This window comes from Silurus aristotelis, assembly GCF_946808225.1.
Source record: "Silurus aristotelis genome assembly, chromosome: 11".
Classification (NCBI taxonomy): domain Eukaryota; kingdom Metazoa; phylum Chordata; class Actinopteri; order Siluriformes; family Siluridae; genus Silurus; species Silurus aristotelis.
In genome coordinates, this window is record NC_139584.1 from 2,621,600 (window position 1) to 2,640,267 (window position 18,668).

The following is an 18,668-nucleotide window of genomic DNA, read 5'->3' on the forward strand; positions in this document are numbered from 1 at the left end:
GCAGAGAAACAGATAATTGAACTGTACAGAAAAGACGGATCATAAAAAATACCATGATCTTAGAACCTGCCAGTGTGTCGTCCTCTTCCGAAACAACATATCCTCTTCAAATAGCACGCAGATGTAACCATCGATATCACACAGAACTGATAAACAAATCATATCAGAAACTGCTTCTTCTTCTGTGCAGTCTGATCTGGTGACCTGTGATCGACTCCATAGTAAGCGATGGATCATCTGTGTGCTATGAGAAGAGGAGAGGTGTTTCTCAAGAGGATGATCACCAGAACTTCAGCTGGTGATGCTACGACTTTATACACGTAGTTTCGACTTTATTCTCGTAGTGTTATGACTTTATTCTCATAATTTCAACATTGTTCTAGTATTGCTACGACTGTAATCTCGTAATTTCGACTTTACTGTCTTATCACATTGCCACGACTTTATTCTCGTAATTTCGCTTTATTCTCGTAGTTCTACAACTTTATTCTCACAATTTCGCCTTTGTTGTCGTATTGCTATGACTTTATTCTCGTTACACCGGCACACCAGAACTTCAGCTGGTGATGCCACGACTTTATACGCATAGTTTCGACTTTATTCTCGTAATTTCGTCTTTATTCTCGTAGTGTTATTACTTAATTCTCATAATTCCGACCTTGTTCTCATATTGCTATGACTTTATTCTCGTTATTACGACTTTATTCTCGTAATTTTGACATTATTCTCACATTGCCACGACTTTATTCTTGTAATTCTTTGTTACTGTCGTACCCCTGTAGCCTGTTAATTTCTCCAAAAAGAACTTATCTTATATTTTATGTCTGTAAATTTTATATACGTCTACAATAAAATAATGAACCTGGTTTTGCTTTAATAAAACAACAACAGACAAATAAGCAGAAGCCTTTAAAATCCCACGAAACCAGAATATCATTTTGCCATAAAAAACAAATTTATAACGTAAGAAACAAAACAGAGAACAGATCGACGAAAAGACGAATGTCAATGAGGATAGTGCCCAAGGAGAGTGATGGGCGTGGCTGTGGGTGATAAATCAACATTTCTTTGGTGGAAACCACGAAATACCACTTGTATGCTGCTGTGGCTATGGTCTCAGACGCCTTTGATGATGTGGTCAGATCACTTTGATTGTCTTAGACGTTTTCTGGTTGGAATTGTAAAGAAATATTAATAATAAAAAAAAGGATGAAGACTTCCTCTATGCTGCAGTACTGAAGTACAACTCAGGAGTTCTGAATAAAGTAAGGTCTTTCAGTTCTCTCGTTTTTCTGAATATTAGCAGATTAGCCTGTGTGGTGTAAATATGCTGTTGAGAGCATTTCTGATCATCTGGTACCACAACGTTGTAGGTCACACCACTGTATACAATGTCTTTGGATTCTCTTGAACTGGGAGACCCAAACCTGTTTCAGCATGACAACGCCTCTGTGCACAAAGCCATCTCTATGAACATGTGTTTTACAGGGGTTTGGATATGGAAGGTCTCCTGCTAGAGAGCTTTTGAACACCTTTTTGGATGAATGTTCCATGATGACTCTCATACAAATCCTATGCTCAGGTGTCCACAAAACTTTGGCAATATAATGTATGTGCTCTTAAACATGTACAGAAGTACAGCATGATCAATCTACAGCCTCGTTTCCTGTTGTTTGCACCCTGAAAAAGTGTGAAAAGTCAGAAGAGCTTGAAGACCTCCAGAGCCTCTTTATCGGCTTTTTCTTCCTCTTGTTTTTCAGTAGAATTTATTTTGTACACATTATGGTAAGTTTTGTATTTTGGTCAGGATAATCGTTGCTCTGTAAATACAGGTTTCCTTATTTACTGTGCTTTCAGGTTAAATCAAGTGGCTTTTGTTGTCCTTTGAACCGTATACAGTTGGTACGGTGGAACGAAACAAAGGTCCTCTAGGAACAAGGTGCTCCAGGAGACAACATAAATTAACACGAAACAAAACGAACACAAACAGACTTAAATACAAGGCTACAAAAATTTCCATAGCACTGTGATGCATTTGTTGCTCTAAAACCTGAATATACCATTCAGCACTACCCATTCCACAGGCACTAATGCACCACCATAACATCAGAGATGCGGCTTTCTGAATTGAACACTGATATCAAGCCAGATGATCCCTCTCCTCCTTAGTCTGGAGGACATGGTGTCCATTGTTTCCAAAAAACAAATTACATTTCGATTCGTCTGACCACAGAACAGATTTCCACTTTGCCTTAGTACATTTAAAATGGGCTTTGGCCCAGAGAGAATTGCAGCATTTCTGGATCATGTTCATGCATGCCTTCTTCTTTACATGATAAAAATTGAACCAACATTTGTGGATGACAAACTGCGTTCACAGACAATGATTTCTGAATGTGTTAATAAGCCCATGCACTAATTTCCAAAAGAATCGAGATTATTCTAAATGCAGTGCCGTCTGATGGCCTGAAGATCAAATTTTATGTTAAGGAACAATATTTCATTTTGTAGTCACAATCAAAATATAGGTTTATGAGTTTTGCAAATCATTGCATTCTGTTTTTATTTACATTTAACACAATGACCCAACTTTTTTGGAATTGGTTTTGTATGACAAAGCTGAATTCTTTTTATTAATCAATCAGGTTTTGAACTTTAATCCATCATATGTCCATGAGTCTTCTTGTACCGTTGGTCTGGTTTGCACTTTCAAGCCTTTCAATGATGTTTGCCTTCATTTCTTATAAACAAGGTTGCTTTACAATCTTGCAAAGCTCAGGCCGAATTGATCAGAAGTGGCTAATCTGGCTAGCGTTTGAAGAGGGGAGATGAGGAGGTAAAACGTTGTGCATACTGATCGACCCTACTAACTCCACTCTCTCATCTTTCATACCGCAACAGCAGCAGCAGCATCAGCGGGCCCCCAAGACTTCTATTGCTGCCAAATGAATTAAAGATGACTCCTCTCCCCGTCAATGCCTCTCTCACTCGCCTTCATTTTTTTTCTCTTTCACTTGGTGTCCTTCTGTAATTTGTTTTTCTCTTCTGGATCAAATAATGTTTCGCATTTTGATATAAACTAGTCAAAGTTGCATCCCAAGCAAGTTGGACATAGAATGGTGTCTCCTTTAGAGGTTTCTGATTTGTTGAAGTGCCACAAATTTACACCTGAACCATTGGTAAAGTATATAATGTATATGTATTGATTTGACAGCAACATGGGTCAGATATAATTTTGCATTTACTTATGTGTTTGACTGAGGCTTGTTGAGGTGCCATGTCTGAGGTGGGTGTCCTCTGCTGTAGGTCTGAAGGTAAAGGAAGCCTAAAAGAACTTGTTCAGAACAAAGAGACTTTGCATACATGCTATTTCTGGTGTTAACCATTATGTTGTCTTTTCCGTCCTCTTTTTTTTTTTTTTTTTTTGTCTCACACTTCACACTTCAGTTTCTACTTTGTTTCTCTTTCTCTCATAAAACAGGTAAGGGGGTGCCATGCCGGCTGCTGCTCCCCTGCTGCTCCTTCATGCCATCTGCTGGTGGCCCTTGGTGCTGTTCCTGCTGCTGCCACCCCTGCCACTCTTTGCCCTCATCACTCCACCGACTTTCACGTCCCTTAACGGCTCTGAACTTAACCACCTCCTACTGGACTCCAGCTCTGGGTATGTCTACGTAGGTGCGGTTAATGCTCTCTATCACCTCTCCCCAGACCTCCAGCTAATCTCATGGGGCAAAACAGGTCCAACGCTGGACAGCCCCGATTGTTTGCCCCCGATTGAGCCTAAAGATTGCAGCCAGGCTCGGCAAACCGACAACACCAATCAGCTGCTGCTGCTGGAGAAACAGGAAGGGATACAGGCACAGAGCCTGATTGTATGCGGCACCGTGCTGCAGGGCATCTGCGAGAAGCGCAGCCTGGCCAACGTCTCCCAGGTCCTGTACCACACGGCCAACCCCGTAGCACACAGTACGTCGCCGCCAATGACCCTCGTGTCTCCACCGTGGCTGTGCTCACTGAGCACAAGGGCACACGCCTCATGCTTGTTGGACGAGGATTCACCAGCAAAGGACCGGGCGGAATTTCACCAATCACAACTCGCCGCCTCGAGCAGTACCGTTCCTCTCCTGCGTTTTCACACGAGGAACTCGGTAAACTTGTAGTGGGCAGTTACTCTGAGTACAACAACCAGTTTGTGAAGGTACTTCACCACGGCACACATATCTATTTCCTGTTCTCGCGCCGCGATACTCTGAAAACGCGTGATTACCACACGTACATATCACGCCTCTGCGACGGAGACCCCAGCTTTTACTCGTATGTGGAGGTCCCGCTGAGCTGCACAGGAGGCTACAACCTGGCACAGGCGGCCGCCATGGAAACTTACCTCGGAAAAGCCTCCATCTTTGTCGCCATGGCGGTGGGACAGGCGTCCATACCTACGCCCACGGAGCGCTCAGCTTTGTGTTTGAACAGCATGGAGGAGCTGGACAAGGCGCTGGAAAGGGCACAGTTTCTGTGTTACACACAGGAAGGAAAAGAAGATAAAGAGCAGGAGGCCTACATCGCATACGAGGTCCCCACAAAGTGCCTTAAGCTTTCACCTGTAAGTCGTCACTAAACATTACTGTGTTAATTACGTGTTGTATCATGTCACTATACTTATTATTATATTATATCACTATTCCAACACTGTGGGTCTTCTCGTTGAGTGTGTGTGTACAGCAATCTGTAACCAAGTACCCATGCGGGGGGAGCACACCCCCAGCCCCATCGCCAGTGCAGTGCCCCTCCAAGCCACCCCAGCAAACACCTGGGCAACTCAACTTTCTGCCGTCGCTGTAGCAACTGAGGCGGACAACACCATTGCACTCCTAGGTGACAACAGTGGACAACTTTATAAGGTACAGAACTCTGGTGTGTTCCTGTTACAGTGAATGACTAATTACTTATCTGATGTGGTAGTTTCATAAAAGTTTTTTAAATGATCCATTTTAAGGCAAGAATAAGGTCATTTTAAATTTGATGGGTTCAACACGTGTCATTTAAAATTTACTGAGGCAAATTAGAAAACTGTTCTGTGGTCAGACGTATAGAAATTTTTATTAATTTTTTAATATAATGGACACATCCTCCGGACTAATGAGGATAGGGACTATATGACTTGATAACAGTAATCAGTTCAAAAAGCTGCATCTCTGATGGTATGGTGGTGCATTAGTGCCTGTGGAATGGGCAGCTTGCACACCTGGAAAGGCTCCATCAGGGTTGAAAGGTAAATACAGGTTTTAGACCAACAAATGCTTCCATCCAAAAAAAAAAAGTCAGGCATATTTGAGCAAGACAATGCTAACTGCATGCTGCATCTATTACAACAGCATGACTTTGTAGTAGAAGAGTGCAGGTGCTGAACTGGCCTGCCTGCAGTCTAGACCTTTCACCATTTAAAAACATTTGACGCATCATGAAACAAAAACACAATAAAGGACATCCAGAACTGTTGTGCAGCTACAATCCTGTATCAGTCACATGTGACATTACAAATTTCCGCTCCCAAAACTTCAGCAGCTGGTCTCCTCAGTTCCCAGATGTATACGGACAGAAAACCTGATGCTACACACTTTTTTGGGACGTGTTGCAGACATCAAAATCATTTGATCATCATTTGACATCAATTGCTTTATAGTGAATAAAATATGGATTTATGTGATTTGAAATTCCTTACATTTTATTAAATTTTTATACAGTGTCAAAACTTTTATGGAATTGGGGTTGTATAATGTATGTGCCAACCCATTCCTGTGGCGAACTGATATCTAAAAGTGTTACTGAAAATTAACAAAAAGTGATGTCAGAAAGTGTTACTGAAAGTGTAACTGTAAGTATTATTTGGTATACTGGTGTGTTTGTGTGTGTGTGTGTGTATGCAGGTCTTTGTTCATGTGAATGGTTCAGGTTCTCAGTATGACTTAGTGACTAAGAGCCCCGTGAAAGCTGACCTCCTGCTGGACTCCACCTTACGCAGTGTTTTCATCATGACTGAGAAGAAGGTACGCAAAGCTAAACATGAAGCAGACACACACCACAATGGGTGATATTGCAGGTCTTGTACACACAATCAACATACACACACATACAAACATAGTGGCACCATGGACTACAACTCCCAGGACAGAGTTCTATCACCAAGTTCACCATCAATTCATTTCATTTCTATTTATAGGGCGCTTTAATAAATGGACAGCTTCCCAGAGATAAAGCGGTAATAAAAGTATGTATACGACAGTGGCGAGTGACAAGGAAAAAGGTCCTGAGATGGTATGAGGAAGAAACCATAAGAGTAACCAAAATCAAAAGGGAACTCGTCCTCAACACCGAATGTCCATTCATTACATTTCCATCATTGTTAAGGTGTGCATTTATCAGTGATTATATGAAATCTGTGGTCCAGAGACACTGTAGTAGACTGTTATTAATTACAGTCCAAATCCGTCCTCAAACCCACCTCTTTCCAACCCCCCACACCATCACACCCTCACACCACATATTTCCACACTCTCATCCCAGACTGGACCAGGCGATAGGAAAGAAAAGTCTTTGGAATTTTTATACCAAAGTACCATGGTATACATTTGATTTCTATTCTGACTAGTTGACATTGAGAGAGTTATTACTGTGTCACAATAGTGTGTGTGTGTGTGTGTGTGTGTGTGTGTGTGTGTGTGTGTGTGTGTGTGTGTGTGTGTGTGTGTGTGTGTGTTTTTCCAAGGTAACCCTTTTGCCAGTGGCTCAGTGTGAGAAGTATACGGACTGTCGTTCCTGCCTCTCTGTTCGAGACCCCTACTGTGGCTGGTGCTCACTAGAGGGCAGGTAAATCCCCTGGCTCAACACATCATCCTGTTCCTTCTCTTTTCCACCTTTGTTCTGTTTCTTTCGTAAATGCAGCATTTATCCAAAAAATTTGGTCCATAATGTGTGTGTGTGTGTGTGTGTGTGTGTGTGTGTGTGTGTGTGTGTGTGTGTTTTCAGGTGTACACGGAAGATGGAGTGCACCCGTCATTCCAAGCCTCACCACTGGCTGTGGAGTTACGGTCATGATCAGCAGTGTGTGTCCATCCAGAGTCTAGACCCGGAGCAGACACAGGTATACACACACACACACACACATTATTATATGCCAAGGTGTTTAGCAATTGAAAAAATTTACCACAAATGTTTCTGGACACCCGACCTTAAGATTGGTATGTGTTTTTTTTCTGAGCATCTCATTCCACATTTAGTCTCCAATTGCTGTTATAATATCCACCACTCTTCTGGGAAGATGTTTCACTAGATTTTATGGGATTTGTGCTCATTCAGCGATAAAGTCAGGTAGTGAGGAAGGTGAGGCGAGAAGGCCTGGAGTGCAGTCAGTGTTGAAAATTCATTCATGTTTAATAGGGTTGGAGCTCTTAAGCAGGAGCTCCTCTGTTTTTGTAACACAGGAGGGACTGTTGTAGGAGTACGAGTGTAAGCGTGTCACTGCATGTAGCCGGTCGCTGTTTCTCTGCTCTAAGTGTTGTTTGTCTTTCAAGTTTTGCATACAGGAGATTACGGAAAAAGGTAATAAAGTAGTCATTATTACTACCTGTTTAAGTGTCACGTTAGTAACTGAACCTCCTATCAAAATAATATATTAAAATTAAATAATTGCTAATTTTGTTGCTTAATAAATGTATCCAGGCAAAACAATCACCATATAGAACACAAGTAGAGAAAAGATGATGATGATCAGGTGATCAGGAACGTCACTGTTCTCAATCATGTTTACATCAGTGACTCCCTCTGTCTCATCCACGTTAACCCCAGACTTCTTACTGCCTTCTGCCTCGCTTGTTGTTATCTTTGTAAAATAGTCTACTTCTGTGGTGTGTGAGAGCCAGGAAATGATACACATAGTGTACCTGAACTCCTCCACCTTCTCCACCTCTTCTCCCTGCAACCGCACCCCTCCACTGCCCTCCCTCTCATTCACACACATGTACTCGGTCTTACTCCTACTGACTTTTATTCCCCTTCTCTCCAGCGTGTACCTCCACCTCTCCAGGCTCTTCTCAACCTGCTCACTACTCTCACCACAAATCACAATATCATCCACAAACATCATAATCCATGGAGACTCTTGTCTGATCTCGTCCGTCAACCTGTCCATCACCACTGCAAACAGGAAAGGGCTCAGAGCCGATCCTTGATGCAGTTCCACCTCCACCTTGAACGAGTCTATCATTCCTACTGCACATTTCACTGCTGTCACACTGTCCTCATACATGTCCTGCACCACCCTCACATACTTCTCTGACACACCTGACTTTCTTATACAATACCACAACTCCTCTCTCCACCCTGTCGTACGCGTTTTCTAAATCCACAAACACCATACTCCATAAAGTGCCTTCTTCTGTATATGATAAGTGCAAAGTCTGACTGAATTTGGACAGAATGAGTAATGCAGTGAAGGTTTATATTTTATTGGAAAAGGAAAGTGCAGGTTTTAGAGTAATTATAATATAGACATTTATATCAGATTCATGACCTCTTTGTGACATACCGGTTTATAGACTGGTCAAATCCTCACTGTCTGAATAAATGTATAAATGAATAAATGAATATTTTAAAACAATTATAGAATACTAACGATGTTGGCTGTAGTGTTTTCTGAAATCACTGGGAACAAACAGAGCCTCAATGCATAGCGACAATCATACATCATTTAAAACAAGAAATCCACCTACTGGCATGCTTTAGAGATGGCAGACCATAGACCATGGAGCTGTAAAGCACCAACACTCTCTATTCCAAAGTCATGGGTCCTGGGATCGATCCTAAGACCTCCACCTGTTCTCCTGTATGGCCGTATGGTTCCTCTAGGGTACTGTGTTGTCTTATCACAGTCCTAAACATGTAGACGGATTGAAATTAGTTGAAATTGTGTGTGTGTGTGTGTGTGTGTGTGTGTGTGTGTGTGTGTGTACGAACGAAAGAATGATGTTTCAGACAGTTCCTCTGTTAAAATTATAACTTTAATTTTTTTTTATTTCTCATACAAATTGTGATTTCATTCATTTCAAAATGAACGAGTCAAAAAAAAAAAAAAAAAATCCATAATATTTACAGGCACATCATATACACAACCGTTAGCAAACTATCTTCAATACAAATACAAAAGAGGATTGATTTTGACGGCGGGCCGAAGCTTTCTTTAAACCCTGATTCCTTTAGAAAACGACCTCATGTTCTTTTCTCGTATTTTTTTTCCCCCTTTGTATAAAAAATGTCAAATATGGCGATTCGCGCCGATCGATTCTGCGATCGATCGGCTGTCCCTCTGATGGCACGTGATGAGTACGATACAGTAAACCTACCGCACGTTTTGGCAAGACAGTGTCACAGGATGTGACACGAGATAAGAGTTCATTTCAGGGCTCATACGTTATGCACGCGGTCCGATCGGGCCGGCTGTGAACCATAAATACAAGCATCATGCGTAAAGGAAATAAAAAGGCAATAAAACCTCATGCATGCACAAGTTTTTAATAATCAGGACTAGACAGAGAAGCCAAGCATTCCAGTTTCAGGCAAACGCACGTGTATTGTAGAAAAAAAATGAATCTTCCCCTCCTGTTCTACATGACCCAGTCCTTCTGAATGTCCTCTAGTAGTACTAACACCAACCCTGATACTTCAAAATGATATAAATAAATGTTGGAACAATTATTTGATTCACACGTTCCATGGAACTGACGCATTTTTTTAAATATAATACCTTATAATAAAAAAAAATGTAAAAAATAATTGTGGTTTGGAACATTGTCATGCAGTGGGCGTGGGGTGATTTGTTCTTTGTCATTTGTTTTTTGTGTTTTTTTTTTTTTTACAATTGTCCAGTCTGAAATGTAGCTCCGCCCCTGATTTCTTCAGTGAGACATGAGGATTCACAGGTGAAATAGTATAAATTCTGGATAGTGAGTGTGACGTAATAAACAGAAAAACAAAAAAATTATTTCCTTTCCCCCAGTGATCACAGTGAAAACATCGTCTTTGAGCTTGTGCATGTAGAAGAGGGCAGGCGGTGCTTTCCTGTGATGTGTTGCTTGTGGAAAAAGAAAACGATTTTCGTGCACGTTAGCTTCCGGAAATGAGAAGAAAAAAGTTTGTTTGGGTTAAAAAATATACATATAAACATATGCTATGGACACGATTATCATGTTTCCGCCTTCTCGCCTCCACTTTGTGGAAAAAAGGAAGGGAGGAATAAAGAAAAAAAAAAAGTGTCCGTCTTTAAAGAGCTGAGAAATGCGTGAAGTTATGATGTAAGGAGTGTTTGATTATAGAGAAGGGTAAAATGATTTTTCTTTCTTTCGTATAAACGACATTTATGGCTCGTTCGATATGACTGTATATACATATTGGTGTGTGTTTCTTGTTTCTTTTTTTTTTTCGTTCATTTTTTTGGTGCCCAGATTTTTTTTTTTTTTTACTGTACATAAGAGCGGCTAAATGAGGGCACACACACACACACACACACACACACACACACACACTATTCAAGCAATCAGGAAACACACTGGTAAAGACTTATAAAGCGTCAGAAAAGACAAAAAAAAAAATCCACACATCCACACAATTGGATATCGTTTATATATTTACAAAAAAAAACAAAACAAACGTAAAGAAAAATTTTACGCCTGAAGGTTGAAGACTTCAGAACAGTGTACACTGGAGTACAGCATTTAGCAATACTGACATGAGCGAGAAGGGCAGCTGTGATCCTGAGACAGAATCTTCCAAACACGACAAACACATTTCTCCACGACGACGACAACAGAAACGATCCGGAAGTGGTGCGAATATCGGAACCCGTCCAGTTCGGCGCTTTTGTCTTCGATAAACCTGCGGCGCTTTTCCTCCTCTCTATTTGGCAAATAACGTCAAGCGTGTATACTGGAATCGGTAATCGTTATTAAAGGTTATAAACAAGGCACGTTTGGTCTTTTTTTTTTCCTCTCCTCTTTTTTATAAATAAGTGCTATTTACAGTAAAAATAAGTTAGGTTTTTTTTTTTTTATCTATTCAGTGTCTACTCCGCACCATCTGCGTCTAGCGGCTCCGCCCACTCGTCCACGAACGCTTCGATGCCCCTCCCGCAAAATCGTTTCTTCGCATTAAATCTAAGCTCCGTATGAGCGTTCAGTCAGGGAAATTGGTTCGATCTTTTTATTGAAAGACAGAAGCAAATTCTAACATATAAAAATTATTTTTGAATACGCTAAATTTCAGGCCAAAAGTATTGGGACACCCGACTTTACCAGAAATGTGCGGTTCCTCCCCCAAACACAAATATTTTAAACGTCTTTGGATGCAGGAGGATGGAATTTCCCCCCTTTCACTTGAACTACGAGACACGAACCTGTTTCTCCGGCATGACAACACCCTGTGCATAAAGCCAGCTCCATGAAGATATGGGTTTGGAGTGGAAGATCTCCTGCTACAGATCTCTGCCCTTAACCCTATTTAATGTGAATGAATCTTTCAGGCTGACTGCACCCCAGGCCTCCTCACCTCACCTACATGGGTACCTGACTTTACTAATGCGTAAGTAAGTCCTTACTAAATAAACACAAATCTCCACAAAATGGATCGTCTTCCCAGAAGAGTGGAGATTATTCTTATGCTCAGGTGTCCACATACTTTTGTCCCTAGAGAGTATCACGCTGCTGTTTTATTACATGTGTTTAATATATTAAAAACTATACGATATTTATTCAATCTGATCCCCGTTCCAGTGCGATCATCCTGACCCATCCTCGAAATGTAGTAGGTTAAAATCGTCCAATAAAAGAAAGGAAAAATACATGACATACACTCTGAAATATCTACACAAACACAGCTGCTTTCTGACACACACACACACACACACACCTTGTGCTGTAAAATAAAAACCTGCTCTCTTAGACTTGGCACTTGTGCTTGTGGTTTATAATGTAAATTGAATTATATTGATATTAATAAATATATGTAAAAAAAAAAAAAAAAAAAGCAAATAAAACTCACAAGCAATCACGGGAATCGTACGTTACACGGAGCTACGCAGAGTCGGCATTCTGATTCTGACTCGAAGCAAAAAAAAATAAAATAGCAAAAAATGCTGAGCATACACACGGTCATACGTCTACGTTCACGCATCGGACACTGAATATTGTGAAAACGTTAGTACAAAAGAGTTCAATGTGCTTAGCAGATAAAAATGGCTATGTGTGCTTTTTTTCTTGTTATCTCACGCTCTCCGTCAGCTGACGCTTCAGCCGTACTCATTCTCTTTCGTTGAGACCTTCCTGAAGGCTGAAGCAGGAAGTAAGGGTGCAGGCGAAGGTGGTGATGAGGAGGGGGACTGGGTTTCTCAGCTCGACTGGATTATACGCAGTGCTCGGAAATTTTTCCCTAGCTGGTCAAACACTCCTTTTCCCTCCTCTCATGTGGGTTCACAGATCAGTGACTTTGTTCTCCACCAGGGCGGCGACCTGCTGCAGCCGGTATGCTAGTTGAAATTTCTGGCTCGCGTGATCTTCCTCTAAAGCAATGATGATCTGCACACAAGCAAACAGGTGCACACAATAAATATATTTTATAAATATGAAAATGAAATACGCATATCTTGATCTTGATCACTGACCTGGTCATAATATTTGTTGATGTACTTATAAAGCTCGTGCAGAGCCACCAGGCTGTTCATCTCTGAAGCAAAGCTCTGAAATCACACAAAAGCAACACATCAGCGCTGAGGAATTCTCAATTCTGATTGGCTGATTGATAGTTCCGGCTGTGAAATTTATATCAATTTGTTGATGTTTCTATAGTAACAACTCGGATGCATCATTTGGCATCCCCTCTAACACCCACAAATCATGAATTGGAGTAGATCATCTTGAGTGGCCTGAAATAATGTTCTGAACAAGCACACTCCAAAATCTAGTGGAACATCTACTCGAGGTTATAGGAACTAAATCTGGACTGGGATGCTCAAAAAGAAGCACATACCGATCTTATACACAGGTGACCACATACTTTCGTTTATTTCGTGTACAACATAAATTGTGTTAATCTCGACTTTAAATTGAAATTGTAACCTGCTGTAATTTGGTGGTCTCATAACTCACCCCGGATAACTCAGTGAGCATGGAGTTCATCTCCTGATAGCATCCTGATGCAGCACTGTGAATGTCATTGTAGTACCTGCAGCACAAACACACCACAGAGGTTAACTGGAAACGGGTGTGTTATTGATCTCTGGATGTTTGAATTCTGGAAAGCAGTGTGCTTGTGCCTGCTGTAAAAGACTCACCTCTCCACTAGCTGCTTGTATCGAGGGATTTCTCGAGCATACAGCAGCTTGTTCACAGGGGAATCCTAAAGCACGACAAAACAAAGACACACTTTAACCTCAAACGTTCACGAAAGCATGGGCATGCACATCGAGCCATCGTGGTCCACTAGAGGTCAGCGAAGAAGCAGGTTAATGAGCATCGACTCAGCAATTCAGTGGTTCATTAGCGTACTGACCCGTCCCACTTTGTGCTCCGAGGTGGTGCAGGAATCAATAAACGTCTGAGCAATGACGGACAAGACGGCGTCGATGCTGTCCGTTACTTGCACGTCAAAGACAAACGGAGGGTTCTTCAGGATGTTCACCCAGAAACGTAGAGGTAAGCTGGAGGTTATAAAGAGGAAAGTTTTTGTACATATAATAAGGGAATAGTGCGTCTCACACACACACACTGAACACTACACAGTGAGAAAATACACTTTCAAGTGGACATTTTCTTAAAGACTTTTCTTAGTGATGCTGAAAGCAAGATAATATGAACAAAATTGGGACACGTCCTTTCCAGCCATATGTGCTTCTTCCTCAAACCCCGAATTTTGAGGCAAACAAATGTATCGGATGTCTTGTTGATATCATGAAATCTTCCCTTCACTTGAACTATGAGGACAAAGCCAGCTCCATGAAGATCTACTCTACGTGGTTTGGAGTGTAAGATTTCAAGCTATAGCAGTTCTGAACACTCACCCTACTGAAACCTTTCGGGATTATTTTTTTAATGCTGACTTCACCCCAGGACTCCTCATCTCACCTACATCAGTACCGGACTTTTCTTACCGGCTGAATGAACTCCAACTTTTGGAAGCACACTTCAAAATTCAAACCGGGATTAAATATGGAATAGGATGAAAAAAAAAACAAAAAGCATACACCAATATTATTGTCAGGTGTCCACAAACTTATGCTGGAGCAGGTCTTCAAGTTCAAATGAAGGAAATATGAAGACCTGTGCCTCCAGCTTCATGCAAACAGTTTCAGGAAGAATCACACATGGCTGGAAAAGTCAGGTGTCCCAATACCTTTGTACATATACTGATGGATACACTGGGTTGCACAGAAATGCCTAATGAAAATGGTTATTCCAGTATATACACCTGTTTGTTTTCCATATGTGTACTGTCTCTGGGTCGTCGATGCCGTGCTTCTCAGCCATGTCATCCAAGAAGTCAAAAAAAAACCTGACGGCAATCGGTGGTGGCCGCTTGGTGCTCAGGATAGCTACGAACACGTCGTCCACAAACTTCTGCAGAGTTCCCTGAACACACACAGACACAAAGCAGAATAAGAATCAATACTGCAATGCAGCAGCGAATAAACTGATAGTGACACTGGCAGGAATACTGAGTGATGTAAGGCCATGTGACAGAGTGTTAGGAAATCTATTCGTTTCCTGGAGATGTGCAGATTTAAAGCAACAGCTCCTGTAGTAACTGGTGAATCGTTCAAGCTGAACAGAGGTGGAGATCAAAAAGAATAAACCCAAAGCGCAATTAAAATTTTAACAATAATTTGTGCAGAATTTGGAAAAACAGAAATAAAAGAAAACGGTGCGCTACAGAGGAAGTTAGACAGTAAACCCAATTAAAATGCGCAGTGCGGTTGCCCTGAGTGCTCGTCTGATGAAAACTGACTTAATAAATGAATCTCTGTTCTTTCGCAAGTTTGTTCCAGCTATGAACAGCATGATCGCCAAATCCAGCATCTTCACACAAATGAGAACCGGAGCGATGTGCCGAGTGGGACGGCGGGGTTCAGGATGCCTCGTTTTTTTCTCCAACGGCGAAACATTTTACAATTATGAATTAAGGAGAAAATCTTTTCACATTCCAGACGAAGGAAAAAAAAGGATTGCTGCGATTTATCACGTCAAAACCTCGCTGGATGTAAAATAAAAACAAATGATGCTTGACGAACAATGGTGGAGATCCTGGGTGAGTTTAACGCATTGATTCATAGACAGACTGCAAACCTAATTACAAGTTAATTGCTTTAATGATGGGTAGCAATAATAATAATAATTATTGGAGAGAAAAGTAGTCGGACTGGACTTTTGCTGCTAGAAAAAAGTTCACCTAAGAGGTACCAGTAAAACCAGTAAAATCATGTGACGTCATCATGGAATCACATAACGTGTAATGCGATTACGTCCCAGCATGCGCTCTGCATATTTAAAATCTGCAGGTTGCCAGATTGAGACCTCTGCAGTTGAAAGCGTGTAACAGCATTCTTTGCAAAATGCCGATTTCCACGGTATGAAGAAATAAACGGTGATCTATCAATTTTATTACAAACAGTAAAACTACCTTCATGGAGAGCAGCCTTGTGAGATAGATCTCGGGGATGGCTTTGGCACGCTCTCGCTCTCTCATGCTGCTCTTTCTGTGTTTTGGGATTTCAGGATCCTCGCTCGGCTTCACCAGGTGCCACAGACGGAGACCCTCATCTTCCTCCCCCTCTAACATGGGTGTCTCTATAACAACCGGAAAAAAAAAAGAGCTGAGCGAACAGGCTGAAAGGAGTATGTAGATGACGTATGAGCTTTCCCTTTATACTGCTCTTCTTTATTACTCAGGAAAAACACGCCTTGAATAACTTTTATATTAATATCATTGCGTTATTTTGCATCTAGAATATTAGATTTTATTTTAAACTACTTTTAGCAACATGATGGTCTAGAAGATTTTTTTCCATATTACCCACAATGCCATGAATGCAATACACCTTTTTTATTATATTGATCAAATTGAATAATCAATTAAATTGACACAAATTAAATGGACTGAATAAAATTAAATAAATGGAGAAATTTTATTAAATAGTTTACATATGTTAGACCAGATTTTGGGCAATACAGATGTGTATATAAGTGTGTGTGTGTGTGTGTGTGTGTGTGTGTGTGTGTGTGTGTGTGTGTGTGTGTGTGTTTTACATCTACTTAACTGTTCTAATTATTTCAGCATACTTTAACAAATGTCTTTATTTCTTTAAATCTTTTTCTCCTTTTGAGATAAATACTTGAAGCTGGACATAAAAGGCCAACGAATCCATAGAGCTCTTATTATATTAAATATTAATTATAAAAGCAAATAGGGACTTAATATGGAATGAGACCTTCAAAAAAAGCCTTTGTCCAAATCTCCACACACTTTTGTCTATAAATTGTACCTCCACTTTTTCTACACTTGATTTCTTGATCCTATGATCATTTAGTAATTTACATCACATTTACTCCAATTTTCCTACTTATTATCAGCATATATTGATAGACCACCCAAAGCTGCCAGTTTTACTTCACGATAGAGAAAAATGTGAACTCAAGGACATGGGAGAATAAATTTTCTATCTCCCAGCGAATCGCACCCTGCAGCTGATACATGTTCTATGTTTATAATTTAGCAGCTTTGCAGCCATGCAGCACTGGAACAGAGCAGCCATCATGATTTATTTATTTATTTATTTTTATTTGCCCTGAAGCTTACTTTCTCCAGTTTGGAAGATCTGATTAATGCCCGTGACACCTCCACTTGAGCGAGGGATGAGAGCCACCGTGGCTCCGTCTGGCACCTGAGGATATGAGAGAGATTGAATGGGAGCATCAGATAAGATCAGACACAACAGAATACAAGAACGACTCTGCCTGTAGCACCAGGGAATATTTCCTAAAGGTGGTGAATGAGCTTTTTCTAAGTATAATTAATAGTGAAGGAAAACAGAAGCTGGCAAATTTCCTGGCGGACTCGATGCCATGTCTTTACAAAAAAATCCAATGCAATGCTGGACTGGATTATTGATCGTTAACCCAATTTAATTCAACTTGCTTTTCTTTTCACTTGAGGAGGTGCAAAAAAAAACCCCATAATTAGTGGAGATTTTCTTTTTATTTAATGGGATTCTAAAAAGAAAAAGCTCTGTACAACCCATAATTACACCCTTTTAAATAGACCTTAGGAGTGACGTGAGATGTGACGCACCTTATAATGTTGCAAAGTGTTCAGTCGCTTCCAGTGACCTTGCACTATGCCTGTGACATCATCATCAGACAGGGTCAGGTGACCTGCTTGCCCCGATCGCCACTCTGTTAACGTGAAACACAAATGAAAGTGGTTATCTCCTACATTATGGTCAGCCAATCAGCCTGCAGAGAAATTAACTAACAAGTGGGATAATGAACAATGAAATTATAGATTATGTTGTACCGAGGTCCAGAGAATCGGCTGAAGGCCTCTGCGAAAAGGGAGCTCCTTTGTAGATCTGGTCCAGAATCTTGTCTTTCACCTGTGTGATGGTGTCAATATCCAGAACCTTAACAGGACAGGGTTGGACTTCTACTCCGCTCTTTACCAGCACTGTCAGAGTCTGAAGAAACACAATAGCATATATATGATGAGGAAAAGCCAAATCTCTTATTTACACACACACACACACACACACACACACACACACACACACACACACACACACACACACACACACACACTTTATGGACAAAAGTATGTGGACACCTAACATAGGATATTTATGTGCTATTTGTTTACACTTTCCATTTCACATTTAATCCCCATTATGCTTTTATAATAACCTCCACCCTTCTGAGAAGGTGGTCTATTAGATTTAGTAGAACACTTGTTAAAGACGTGTTAAAGTCGGGCTCTCATGTACTCAGGTATTCCATAAGGTAGAGATCAGAGCTCTATAGCAGGGCACTCAAGAGTTTCCACTCCAGCTCAAAAAGGGAAGAACCAAATAAAGCAGGGAAAAACTCCTCACGGCTCTTCAAAGGTGTCCCAATACTTTTGCACCCACAGTGTGCGTCTTACAATGATCTCACTCATATAATTGAGCATAGTGGCGGTGAACTCTTGAGCTTCTAATCAGAAGTCCAACATCTTAACTACTTATCTAGTCGCAAAATGTATTAATACAAGTTGTCTAGTTAGTAGCGCTTGCATGCACCAATTAACCGGAATTAACACCAATTAACCAATTAACGGAATCACAACATGTGGCCATGCAACATATCAACACTGCCACCATGTGACATCTATATGCAATACTTGCAAAAAAACATCTACATATCAAAACACTCACACACACAGATTGATTGGTGATAGAGTGAAGTCACGTGACATCGTTGACCCCACCCACACAAAGAATAACAGGACACATATACAAATCAAAAGATTCAGCATGCTGTGGAGAGTTGCTTTCAGGAGACTACACTACAGAGGTGATTGCTTGGTAATAGAGTGACATC

At 40.9% G+C, this 18,668-nt stretch overlaps 2 protein-coding genes across 3 annotated transcripts in view; one reads left to right on the forward strand and one right to left on the reverse strand.

The window, feature by feature from the left end:
- Positions 1 to 7,594, forward strand: part of LOC310733648 (plexin-B1-like) — a 10,188-nt gene extending 2,594 nt beyond the window's left edge. Inside the window, exons 2-8 of the mRNA XM_083555071.1 lie at positions 3,482 to 4,603; positions 4,723 to 4,901; positions 5,928 to 6,047; positions 6,221 to 6,268; positions 6,767 to 6,867; positions 7,027 to 7,141; positions 7,572 to 7,594. Of these exons, the coding sequence (XP_083411197.1) occupies positions 3,875 to 4,603; positions 4,723 to 4,842 (849 nt within the window). The 5' untranslated portion in view covers positions 3,482 to 3,874 and the 3' untranslated portion in view covers positions 4,843 to 4,901; positions 5,928 to 6,047; positions 6,221 to 6,268; ... (1 more) ...; positions 7,027 to 7,141; positions 7,572 to 7,594. The remainder of the gene's footprint in view (positions 1 to 3,481; positions 4,604 to 4,722; positions 4,902 to 5,927; positions 6,048 to 6,220; positions 6,269 to 6,766; positions 6,868 to 7,026; positions 7,142 to 7,571) is intronic.
- A 2,288-nt stretch (positions 7,595 to 9,882) lies between these two features.
- Positions 9,883 to 18,668, reverse strand: part of LOC310733534 (plexin-B3-like) — a 110,029-nt gene continuing 101,243 nt past the window's right edge. For both annotated transcript variants that reach the window (XM_083554851.1, XM_083554850.1), the window contains exons 26-35: positions 17,611 to 17,770; positions 17,386 to 17,489; positions 16,894 to 16,978; positions 15,718 to 15,884; positions 14,509 to 14,669; positions 13,594 to 13,741; positions 13,376 to 13,440; positions 13,191 to 13,266; positions 12,707 to 12,781; positions 9,883 to 12,620 (exon numbers count right to left, since the gene is read on the reverse strand). In XM_083554851.1, the coding sequence (XP_083410977.1) occupies positions 12,516 to 12,620; positions 12,707 to 12,781; positions 13,191 to 13,266; positions 13,376 to 13,440; positions 13,594 to 13,741; positions 14,509 to 14,669; positions 15,718 to 15,884; positions 16,894 to 16,978; positions 17,386 to 17,489; positions 17,611 to 17,770 (1,146 nt within the window). In that variant the 3' untranslated portion in view covers positions 9,883 to 12,515. The remainder of the gene's footprint in view (positions 12,621 to 12,706; positions 12,782 to 13,190; positions 13,267 to 13,375; positions 13,441 to 13,593; positions 13,742 to 14,508; positions 14,670 to 15,717; positions 15,885 to 16,893; positions 16,979 to 17,385; positions 17,490 to 17,610; positions 17,771 to 18,668) is intronic.